This window comes from Ovis canadensis, chromosome 1, assembly GCF_042477335.2.
Source record: "Ovis canadensis isolate MfBH-ARS-UI-01 breed Bighorn chromosome 1, ARS-UI_OviCan_v2, whole genome shotgun sequence".
Lineage (NCBI taxonomy): Eukaryota > Metazoa > Chordata > Mammalia > Artiodactyla > Bovidae > Ovis > Ovis canadensis.
The window spans coordinates 1,747,310-1,759,313 of record NC_091245.1 but is presented as its reverse complement, the minus strand read 5'-3'; the positions used below and the strand labels follow the sequence as shown (position 1 = coordinate 1,759,313).

At 62.2% G+C, this 12,004-nt stretch overlaps 1 protein-coding gene across 16 annotated transcripts in view; it reads right to left on the bottom strand.

Annotated features, from left to right (window-relative positions):
• Window positions 1–12,004, bottom strand: part of ANKMY1 (ankyrin repeat and MYND domain containing 1) — a 60,881-nt gene that overhangs the window by 26,802 nt on the left and 22,075 nt on the right. For 7 of the 16 annotated variants that reach the window (XM_069602071.1, XM_069601900.1, XM_069602179.1 and 4 more), the window contains 7 exons: window positions 10,934–11,105; window positions 10,125–10,265; window positions 8,819–8,959; window positions 6,840–6,947; window positions 4,448–4,579; window positions 2,366–2,479; window positions 1,866–2,031 (listed from right to left, as the gene is read on the bottom strand). In XM_069602071.1, the coding sequence (XP_069458172.1) occupies window positions 1,866–2,031; window positions 2,366–2,479; window positions 4,448–4,579; window positions 6,840–6,947; window positions 8,819–8,959; window positions 10,125–10,265; window positions 10,934–11,105 (974 nt within the window). The remainder of the gene's footprint in view (window positions 1–1,865; window positions 2,032–2,365; window positions 2,480–4,447; window positions 4,580–6,839; window positions 6,948–8,818; window positions 8,960–10,124; window positions 10,266–10,933; window positions 11,106–12,004) is intronic. The other 9 variants (XM_069602127.1, XM_069602498.1, XM_069602571.1 and 6 more) reach the window with 2 other exon arrangements.

The following is a 12,004-nucleotide window of genomic DNA, read 5'->3' as shown; positions in this document are numbered from 1 at the left end:
GTTCCGTCTCCAGCCTCCTGAACTGAGCAAACCCCTGCTTGTTGGCCAAGCATCTCCCGCCCTGCTGAACTCAGGCCACAGTACCTTTACAGCCCCTGACCCGACGGGACAGCGAGGTCGTGTGTGGGCACGCAGCTGTGAGGGGTTGGCGGCCACAAGCTGGTGTGAGGGTGAATGGACGTGCGTGGCTGTGGGTGGGCTGGTGAGCGTGGGGGGGGCGGTTATGATGGATGGTGGGTGTGTATGTGTGACAGTGTGCAAGGAGGTTCTGTGGGGAAGGATGGGATGAGTGTGCATGTGGGGAATAATGGTGTGGGTGCGTGGGGGGGCGGTGAGGAGGTTGGTCCCTGGGGGCTTGTGTGGGGGCTGGGCTGGGGTAGCGGGTGTGTGAGGACAGGAGTGTGAGGGGTGGTGGAGGTGAGCAGTTGGCAGGGATGTGTGTGAGCGGGTGGTGGGCATCTGGTTAGTAACTATTTGTGGGCTGGGGAACAGGGGTCTTATTTTGCGTGTGCAGGAAGTTTGGATATTGGGGTGTGTGTGCGCGACAGAGGTGGGTGATTATCTGAGGGTGCGCTGGTTTGTGGAGGGGTTTGGCAGGTTTGTGTTAGTGTGTGAGTGTGTGTGCAGCAGGGAGGAGCGCTGTGTATGGAAGGTGGGTATCTCGGGGCTGCAGGGTGCAGTCAGGCGGTGTGTGGAAAGGTGGGTGGGTGTGGGCTTGGGGGTTGTGTGTGTATGTATGTGTGTGGATGGGGGCCTGGCAGGTGGGGGAGGTGGAGAGGCTGGTCCATGTGTGTGTGAGCACACGCGTAGGTGGTGGGCAGGGCGGGGGTGCTGCTGGGGGGCTTAGGGTGCGGGGTACATGTAAGGAAGTTCGGCAGGGCGGAGGGGCATCGGGGTCCCCCCTCCCAGCTGCTCTCTGAGAGCCCCCGGCACCACCTCTGTCTCCCCATCACCCGCTGTGCAGGTTTTGGGCAGCGGACAGGAGCAGAGGTGTGGCTGAGGAGAGGCCACCGGTCCCCAGCCCCCTACGCAGGCAGCCATGCCTCAGGCTCGCCGCACGCCCTGCCCCACCCCATCTCCTGGAAGGCACAGCCCCTCCCCTGGGCCCATGGGCTTCCCGGGGAGTCCACTCTCTTTCACCAGCTGAGCCAGGAGACAAGCTCCCTGTCTGTGCACCATGGGGTTATGGATCCTTCGCCCATGCCCGAGGACCCGCCCGGCTCTCACCCAAGACCGCAGCTCAGGCTGGCTCTGCCATGGGGCTAGACCACGCAGGGCCCTCAGGAGAGGGTGACCCAGGGCTTCACCCCCAGACCAGGCTGTCTACCGGCTCCACCCCCACGGCGCAGCTCACCAAGCAGACCGCAGGGCACGGTCCCTCGCCCCCACCCCCGGTGCCGGCACATCGCCCCTCCTCAGGTGTCGTGTCCCCCACCATGGCAGCAGGGGAGGCAGGGGGTGGGGCCGGCTGGGACACTGGGCAAAGGTGATGCTCCCAGACCTGTGATGGGACCTCCCAATTTCTCTTCCCAGGCTCTCCTCCCCAGCCCAAGAAGCCCCTTCTCAATTCCCCTTGCAGACATCCTTGGCAGAACATCTGAGGGCCAGGTGGACACTGGCCCAGCAGGCGTGTCCTCTCCTGGCCCACCCCACACAGCCTCCTGGAGCCAGACCTTCGGGGGATGCAGCCCCTAGCACAAGGCCCCCATGCTCTTCCACGATGCATAAAGCCTGTCACACACACTCAGGCCACGGGGGCCTCCGGGTCAGCTCTGAGCTGCCTGAGGAGCCCGCGGCGGCTGCCCACCCCGCTGGCTGCCCAGCACACCCACGTGACCAGCCTGCCCGAGCACCACCACACCTACCTCTCTTGCTTAGATGCAGCACCTTCAGGTCCCACTGGGACTCCTTGGCAAAGACAGCCTGGCGCAGCTGGAGGCCCATGTATTCCAGGAGCTTCTTCCGGGCCAGAAATGTCTCCCGCTCTGCGGGCATCAGCATGTGGAAGGGGCAGTGGGCTATCTTCCGGTCCTGCAATCCAGCGCCAGTCACCACCTCTGAGCACGGGGCACCTGGCCCCCAGTCCCCCAGGGGGAGCAGGTCCAGCAGCCCTGGCCCAGGCCCAACACTGTTTGGGATACACTGTGGTCATGCTGATGATTGTGAGGACAGACCAGGATAACGCTCAGAGAGCTGGCACAGAGGCAGCTATGCTGGCAGCACATGCTTGGGGGGCCTGGATTTTCCCTTCTAGGAAGCCGGGGGAGGACTTTGGTCAGAGGCATGAGGGACACTTGGCCCGCCTTACCCAAGAGTTGCTAAAAGCCCCAGTCCACCCCCACCACCACTGAGAGACTCAACCCACCTGGAAGAATCTGAAATACCCATAGTCGACCGCTGTGCCCACAGCCGTTTTGTCCCCCTGTGAAAGTGTCACAGGGTTCAGGATGTCAGCCCCATAATTAATGAGCCGGTCAATCTGTGGAGAACAGAGCCCACGTCATAGCCTTGCATTTGCCCCAGCCACCAGGGGGTCCTCACCCCCAGCAGGAGAGCAGGGCCGGGCTCCTGCCCCCTGCACAACCCAGCTGGGCCAGACTCCCAGGTGTGCGGAGTGCCAGCAAGACAAACAAGACAGACGGACGAGACACCAGAGTGGTGTATCCTCAGAGCAGCCCTCAGAGCAAGGCCGAGTCTGAGGGCTGGCCGGCTCCTCGGGCGGCCCTCCCTGACCCAAGCGCGCCCCCAGGGCACCCTGCTGAGGTCTGGCCCCACTCCACTAGCTGCAGGTGGTGGGAGGGCAAACCCCAAGCGGTCTGTTGGAGACAACGGCCGGGTGCACGGGCAGTGGGGGCAGATCATGGACAACAAGATACAGAAAGGCCAGAAGCCCAGCTGCCACTTCTGAAGGCCAGGAAGCAGAAGCAGGGCACGCGCACTCATCCTGTGCTTAGCACCACCGAAGGGCGGGCAGACCGCCTGAGCCTCCAGACTGACCCCGGACACAGCCTCCATCCACCCCACACAGGAACAAGCGCGCCCCGCCTGGGGAATGAGCAAGGGAACCTGTGACTTGTTCTCAAGGTCTGTGGGCTAAAGAGGCCAAAAGCCCTAGTCCGTACATGTTCACCATCCATCCAACCACCAGGGCACTCAGTAAGACCACGGGCGCTGTGTGCCTGGCTGCAGAGACCAGCTACACGTGTGTGAGTGTGTGTGTGCTTGCACACGTATTCAGAGGCGTGTGAATGTGTGTGCATGCGTGTGTGTGGCTGCAGAGAGCAGCTGTGTGAGTGTACGGGGGCTTGCGCACTTGTGCACAGGCATGTGATGTGTCTGTACATGCACATGTGTGTGCATCTGGGCCCTGGCACACCCCGAGGCGAGGTCCTCCACTTCTGACGCAGCACCAACTGCACTCATAGCAAACAGCATCCGTCAGAGGCGCCCACCCAGACCACGACAAGGAAGCATGCTGTGCTGCACAGAAGTTCTTTGGTTTCACAGTCTCATCGAGAAATGCTGACAGAACCACAAACCACAAGGCTCAAAGTGACAGACAAGAACCCAGCTGTCATCTACAGGAGCTCAGAAGCCACATTTGCTGAGCAGGGGTCAGCAGGGCCGCTATTTGGGGAGACACAAGGTGGCCTCAGTGACTCACCAGCCTCTCATCACTCAACCTTCCTTCCTCACAAACAAAAACCCTGGGTTCTGGGGGCGCTGCCAGTGAAGCTTTGCTTCCAGCAGAGAAAGCACCCCTACCCAGGACACAGCTCCCCCATCCCCCACCCAGGGGACAGCTCCCCATCCCCCACTCAGGACACAGCTCCCCCATCCCCCCCAGGACACAGCACCCCATCCCCCACTCAGGACACAGCATCCCATCCCCCACTCAGGACACAGCACCCCATCCCCCCACTTAGGGCACAGCACCCCATCCCCCACTCAGGACACAGCACCCCATCCCCCACTCAGGGCACAGCTCCCCATCCCCCCACTCAGGGCACAGCTCCCCATCCCCCCACTCAGGGCACAGCTCCCCATCCCCCCACTCAGGGCACAGCTCCCCATCCCCCCACTCCCCCCATACAGCTTCTGGATCCCTGCTCATCCGTTTCTGTCACTGAAAACTCTAGAGTCCTGCAGCCAGACCAAAGCCAAGCCCAATGCCTCTCAAGACAAACTAGGGACTCTTGTCCGGCCTTTTGAGTGGGTTTGCCACTAACATATTTTAGGTCTATAAACTATAAAAGGCAAGAATTGTTTGTACTTTCTCAAGTGTTTGGAACATCGAGTCTTGAACACAGAGCAACAGCCCATGAAGTGCCGCGAAGCGCCTTGCCACAGGCAGGGCCAGAGGGTCCAGCGCAGACCCCAGCCCCCGCCCGCCAGGGCCGCCCCGTCTACCCTCCCGCCCCAGGGCCGCCCCCCACCCCCGGCTCACCAGGGCCAGCCTGCTCTCCAGGCTCCTCTGGCTCTCATAGATGATGTCACAGGCCACACACAGGGCGCTGCCCAAGCCTTTGGTCAGTAGCATGTTGGGGTCAGCTCCGCAGGACAGCAGCTCCTTCACAATCTGGACACAGACAGCCCTGTCAGCACCCGCCACGCCCCCTCCCAACAAGTGAAGGAAGCGCCCGGAGCGGGGCCACACGGGGCGGCTTCCCTGCTTCTCACCCCAAGGGGCCCGGCTCAGATGGTGAGGCTGGGGCGGGCACACGGCGGCTCCCTAGCCAAGACTCCCACTCCCCAGGGCAGCCCAGGTCCAGCGCTTCCTCAGAACAACATCCAGTTGCTCAGAAGCGGTCCCGGCGCCTCTCTGCTTTCCACCCGGGGACGCAGCCGGATCCTGCCGGGCCTCTCACCCCACAGGGTCAGGTGCACGTCCCGCTGGTCCATGTCCCTGGGACCGGCCTGCTTCTGCCCGGGGTAGCTGGTCACCGTGATCACCTGAGCACGTGCAGAGGACGGGGCTCCCTTGCTCCCTGCTGCGTCCCCAGTCACTAGCCCAGGGGCCACTGGGGAGCCTGGAGTCAGAGCAGCTGCTCCAGACACTGAGACACCGAGACACCGAGACACCGAGCTTGGCCCTCCGGGAGCTTCTGCACCTGGGGTGAGGCTCTCCTCCAGGTTGCCCGCCCCCCACTCCAGGGCTGGTCATAGAGCAGGTGCCCGCATGACCCACTGAGCGAATGACTCGGAGCACGAGGCAAGGCAGGAGGTGGAGGGGCCGGGCAGAAGGCACGTGGGAGCCCCAGCCCCTCACCAACAATGGCTGCCTCAGGCCTCCCCGACATGCCATTTCACCAGAGAGGCCCTCCCGCCACCCAGCTGAAGGAGTCCCCGTCATTCTCCTCCCCTCACCCATCATCACTTTCCTCATAAACTTACTGCCTGACAGTCACACACCAGACTGTGGTCCATCTGCCCCAACTAGAATGTAGGATCCTTGACACTTCTGTTTTATTCAGCACCTAATGCCTGGAATGGTGCCTGCCTGGTACATAGACTGCTGTGCAGACAGTACCACCCTAATGGCAGAAAGCAAAGAGGGACTAAAGAGCCTCTTGATGAGGGTGAAAGAGGAGAGTGGAAAAGCTGGCTTAAAACCCCACATTCAAAAAATGAAGATCATGGCATTTGGTCCCATCACTTTGTGGCAAATAGATGGGGGGGGGGGCGGTGGAAATGGAAACAGTGGCAGATTTTGTTTTCTTGGGCTCCAAAATCTCTATGGATGGTGACTGCAGCCATGAAATTAAAAGACACTTGCTCCTGGGAAGAAAAGCTATGACAAACCTATACTGTGTATTAAAAAGCAGAGACATGACTTTGCCAACAAAGGTCCATACAAAGTAACGGTTTTCCTAGTAATAGTCACCTACGGATGTGAGAGTTGAACTATAAAGAAAATTGAGCACTGAAGAATTGATGCTTTTGAACTGTGGTGTTGGAGAAGACTCTTGAGAGTCCCTTGGACTGCAAGGAGATCCAACCAGTCCATCCTAAAGGAGATCAGTCCTGGGTGTTCATTGGAAGGACTGATGCTGAAGCTGAAACTCCAGTACTTTGGCCACCTGATGCAAAGCGCTGACTCATTTGAAAAGACCCTGATGCTGGGAAAGACTGAGGGAAGGAGGAGAAGGGGACGACAGGGGATGAGATGGTTGGAGGGCATTAGCGAGTCAATGGACATGAGTCTGAGTGAGCTTTGCAAGTCGGTGATGGACAGGGAGGCCTGGCGTGCTGCAGTCCATGGGGTCCCAGAGTCGGACATGACTGAGCAACTGAACAACAAGATAGAAGGAGGGATGGATGATGAAGACTGGAGGGTTGAGGGTGGGTGGGCAGGTGGACGTGCAGGTGGACAAAGGCATGGAAGGAAGGAAAAGTGCAGGACTGGGAGGATGGATGGATGGATGGATGACTGGGAGTGTGGATGAGTGGATAACTGGGAGGGTGGATGGATGGATGACTGGGAGGATGGATGAGTGGGTGAGTGGACGACTGGGTGACTAGTCAGAGGGGTGGGTGGGGGGTGGGTGGAAGAACAAACATGGTCCTTGGCAGCGGGGAAGGTGGGAACCACCCAGGGTGCCCTCCCGGAGCTCTGAGGCTGAGTCAGCACCTCCCGGGTGAGTCCTTACCCTCATGCTCACTTACTCCCTCCACCCTTCTCTCCGAGGGGCACTCCGTCCTCGCAGGAAGGGACCCTCTGGCCATCACACCATGCTGTCCCTGGGGCACCTCAAGGACAGCACATCCCAGAGCCTGCGTTGGAGTGGCGGCACAAGACAGACACGTGCAGGTACACCAGTGGAGTAGGACTTGCTCACCAGGTCGTTGCCACTGGCGATGGACAGGGAGAGCGGGGAGTGGCCGCTCCACAGCAAGTTGGGGTTGGCTCTGTGGGCCAGCAGGAGCCGGACGACATCCCTGGAGCACTGGGCGGAAGTGGTGGGAGGACGGCGGGTTACAGGGGCGCCTCCCCTCCAGGGGAATCTCACATGGTGTGCCGTCAGCCCAGACACTGACTGCTCCTCCCTTGCACTAGGGCCCTGCCTGGCACACACAAGTGCCCTGAATGCTGGGTAGTGAACGGGGTTGGTGGATCCGCAAGCTGAGAAGAGGCTTTCCAAACGTTGATCATTTCAGATGGAAAACAGGGATGTTGGTGATGAGGAAGTTGATTGGAAGAAAGGAGAGTCAGGGCCGCTCGACTGCAGCTGTTGCAGACCCTAACAGAGCTGTTGCCGCTGTATCAAGACTACTGCAGCTGGGCCAGGCACAGGGCAGGCAGGGCAGAGGATGAGCCCTGCACCAGGACACACCAGGTGTGAGGAACACAGGGGCACTTTCAGCCCTTCACCCCCAAGGAAGCTATCGGCTTCCCCCTCCTCCTCTCTGGGATGTACCCGCCGGAGTTGACCCAGACTCTCCTCGCCACGGAGCGCTCTGCTGAACCCCTGCTGCTCTGCAGACAGGCAGACCCCAGGGGCCAGCTGGGCCACCCTGCAGGACCACTCTCTTCTCCAGCCTAACTGGCCAGGCCAAGGGGAGCCCACAGAAGTGTGCTGAGGGGTTCCTGGGAAGCTTCCCCTCTTCTCACTCTCCCTGCTGGAATGCAGGCGTGATGGCTGGATGGCTGGATGGCTGCAGCCCTCACGTCTTAGCACTAGACTTTACACTGGTGATCTGTCCTTGATCTGATGAAGACGTGGCCTATGGTGTCTCCTGACTTTGTTTCCTCTTAACTTTTCCAAATCCAAAATCAGTACAAAGGACAAAGGCATGTGAGCTAGAAAGAGCTGTGTGCTCCAAGCCCAGGCCTCCAATTTACTGACCAGGGACCTTGGGCAGCCTGCCTTCCTGGAACCTTGCTGTCCCCAGCCTCAGCCTGGGCTCGCCGCCCCTCTCTGGGGGGGCACAGTGACACAGCCCGAGGATGCATTGGTGAGATAGGGATGTTCCGGAGCAGGTGGTCCCTTGCCAGCATTGTGCGGGTGCCCACCCCCATGCAGGCCCTCACAGCCCCCATTGGGGTGGCACGTGAGATCCCCACCCTGGGCGGTGACAAAGACCTGCTGCAGGCCTGTGACGCTGCTGCTGTCTCGTTGTACAGGCAGGTAAACGGAGGTTCCGAGCATCATGCACTCAGGGGCTCTCTGGCCCGGCTCCCCAGCTCCCCTGAGGCCCCTCACACCCTCCTCCAAAGGGTTCCTGCACCTGCCGCATGCAAGCTGATCCCCAAAGTGGACAGGAGGCAGTGGCACCAGATGGGGTCACCATCCGGGGGCCGATGGGCTGGCAGCACAGACGTGTGTGACCGCCGCCTGCAGTACGACAGTGACTTCACGAGGCGACCCAGGCCCCCACCCCCAGGTACACAGGCCTGCGTGTGGTCACGTGTCCCCAACACGTGCTCTGAAATAACGTGTCCATTAGCACGAGTCCCACAGCGCTTCCCATCCTATCTCAGCACGCGTGTCCCGGCTCCCTGCCGACCTGACCTGGCCCCCGAGCCCGGGGCCCACTCAGGCAGCACGGTCTGTAGCTGGGGGACCCTGGTCTGGACCACGGCTGCCATAGGCAGACACGCCCGGCTCTGCTCGCGTGGCCACGGGGAGGCCTGGCCCAGCCCACGAGGGCGGAGGGCTCACCGCCCCACACGTGCATGTGTGCACACACGCACACGGACACACACACCGACCTGCAAGCTCACACACACGCCCGCACATAGGCACACGCACACTCACGGACGTGCGCTCACGGGGACGCTTCAAGGCGCCCGCGCACACCCGGAAGGCCGCCTCACCCTGTAGCTGTCCTCCCGCTCACAGGCCACGTGCAGGGCTGTCCTGCCCCCCTCGTCAGGGACTGATGTGCGCTTGCTGTAGTAGGTCCTGGGTGGGCCCGCTTCGTTGTTGAGCTTCAGGCTGGAAGGCAGCAGGTCCAGCTGTGGGCAGACAGAGGGGTTGAAGGTGGCCCCTCAGCCCGTCCTCCCAGAGTGCAGAGACCCACCATGTGCTGCCCGGGCCCTGTGCCCCCTGCAGGCAGCAGCTCACACCCAGAGCTCCCCCAGGGCTGCGCCGCCTCCCCAGCCCACAGGCCTGCAGCGGTGCCCTGTGAGCCACCCTGACTCCTCGAACCCACCCTCCCCTCCCGGCCCCACGCCCTCGGGCGCTGGGGGCTGAATGAGGCTCGAGTGGATGCGAGGATGAGATGGCAGAGCGGCTATGCTCCAGGGGCTCAGCCTGGAGGAGGAAGGCTGGGAGGGCTGCATGGAGGGGGCCTCGGCATGACCTTGCTGAGGTGGGGAGGTTGCTGCATGTGCCAGGACGCAAGCTCTGCCTCACCAGCCCTGCACTCCAGAACCTGTACCCAGCAGCTCCAAGCCCCACCGCTGGCCCCTAGGCCCTTCTGCAGCGTCACCCCCCGACCCGGAAGCCTGCCCTGTCCCCTGAGGGTCCATTCGCCTCCCCGTCACCTGTTGGAGCAGGTTGGCAGAGGGCACCGGGCCCTGAGCCGTGGTCTGGGGACACGAGGCTTCCTGAGGTTGGGGCGGACCCGGAGGCTGCCCGAGGAGGCCCACAGCCCGACTCCCCCAGGCACATCAGGAGCTCAAAGCCCGCAGGGTTCAGGGCTGGCCTTCTCAGATGGCGGCAGCTGAGAGGTGGCCCAGGGGTCGGAGGGGCGGCTAGGAGGAGGCGGGGTGGGAGAACCCGGCCAGGGAGCGCAGCCCCTCTGCCTGGAGATGCAGAGGGGTACCCCCGAGTGGAGTGAGACAGAGCTTCCTACAGAATGCCCTCCCGGGGGCCCAGCTACCCCGGTGAGGACCCCTGGGCTTTGTGAGCTGCCTGAAGAAGCAGGTTCTCACTCACGTTCATCAAGTGTGCATGCCTCTCCCACACTACAGGCCTGTGTGCGGAGTGTTCACACTCGGTGCCCAAGCCACAATGCCTCCCTCTGCCCCAGACAGGCCCCGGCTCGCACAGACGACCGTGGGTGTGTCCAGGCACATGCCGTCCGGATCCAGGCCAGCCTGCGGCTCACAGAGCGTCGGGCACCCCCCTTAGGGACCTCTGCAGAGGGACCCCACCCTCCACGGGGCGGACGCCCACCTTGCCCTGTTTGTACACGTCGTCCTGGTCGGCTGCCCTGGCGTCCACATCGGTGATGGCGTGGAGCAGCAGCTCTGTTATCTTGACGCCCTCCTCCCCAGGGAGGGCAGCTGCAATGTGGAGAGGGGTCAGGGCCCCCAGCTGCAGAGGAAATACAGGTGGGTGAGGGTGCAGCCCCAGCTCCCCAAGGAGCGACAGCCATCAGCCCAAGGGTGGGGTTCTGTGTGAACAAGGCCCGTGGGGCCCCCAGCCAGAGCGAGAGTGTGGCCGTCTGCCCCCCGCCTGCCTCAGGTCCCCAAGGCACCACGTTCCCGTCATCCCGGGACATTCAGGACAAGAGGCCCGCCCACAGGGGACCACAAACACACGGCCCAGCCCCACCCGTCTGCTCTGATTCATGACGCTTTCGTCCGCCAGCGTGACAGGCGGGAACACAGGCCCTGGTGGCCCAGCGTCCTATTAGACCGACTGTCCCCGCCCTCCTCCAGCAGGTTTCAAAGATGGAGTCCAATCGGTGAACCCAGAGTTCCTGTGAAATCCTCCTGGGTCTGACACCTGAAATCCCACTTCCCTGCACCCCTGCACTTACACCCAAGAAAAGAGAGGAAATAAGCGACCCGGCTCAGGGGCCCGGAAGGTGACCAAGCAGCCAGAGCGAGACTGGGAGCCTTTTCAAAAGTCAACACCTCTGAATAGGAGAGGCCTAACTGGCTGACAAGCGACACAGCCAGGCAGGAAGCGCAGACGCTACTGGTGACCCTCAGGGTCGGCCGCAGCCCCCGCCCCCCCGGCCCTCGCCGCCGGCCCACCTCCGGCGCGAACTGGATGTCCGTCCTGGCCCGGTTCTCCAGCAGCAGCCTCACCCCATCCACGTCCCCGGCCTTGACGGCGAAGAAGAGGGCCTGCATGGGCGTGCGGCACAGGCTGGGGTCGGCGCCTCGCTGCAGCAGGAGGGTGATGGTCGCCCACCTGCGCCTGTGTCTGGAAGGAGCGGGGAGACCGTCACGGGCTGGCGGAGGGGCACGCATGGCCCGCAGCCCGGACATGCCCCGGGCCGGAAGGAGCCCCCGCCGCGGGCGCTGGCGAGGCCTGACGCGGAGCACGCCGTCCCCGGGGTCCTGCCTCACCAAGACTTCAGCCCTTCTCTGCTCCAGGGCAGCCCACCCCGAGTGGGCTGGCCTGGCCGAGCTCAGGTCCAGCTACAGCCCTGCCTGGCCGAGCTCAGGTCCAGCTGCGGCCCTGCCCGACTTCAGCCCCGGTCCTCACTTAGCCTCTCTGAGGTCACCTGTGATACGGGGTGGGGGTGGGGGCCAGTCTTCCTCCTGGGGCTGCCGTGAGGAGATGATGTACATTACCTGGCACCCATAGGGTCCAAGCTTGCACACACACAGCAGACGTGCACATACATACGTAAATGCACACACCTACACACACAGATACAACGTAGCATGAAAAATCCCACGGATGGAGGAGCCTGCTGGGCTGCAGTCCATGGGGCCGCTAAGAGTCGGACTCAACTGAGCGACTTCACTTTCATGCATTGGAGAAGGAAACGGCAACCCACTCCAGTGTTCTTGCCTGGAGAGTCCCAGGGACGGGAGCCTGGTCGCACATGACTGAAGCGATCGGCAGCACCAGCAGCAGCAGCACACACATGCAGAGCACACCGCATGTACACACAGACAGCACACACACAGGCACAACACGGCACGCACATGCAACCACACGTGTGACACAATGCACACACACACCTGCAACACACACGCACACTGGCACACACATCTCTCACAAGCAGCACACAGCCTCCTGTGCAGACACGTGAGGGCTGCGCCTGCAGGGACTGGGCAGGTGGGGGCGGCAGGGAGAAGGTCCGGGTGGAG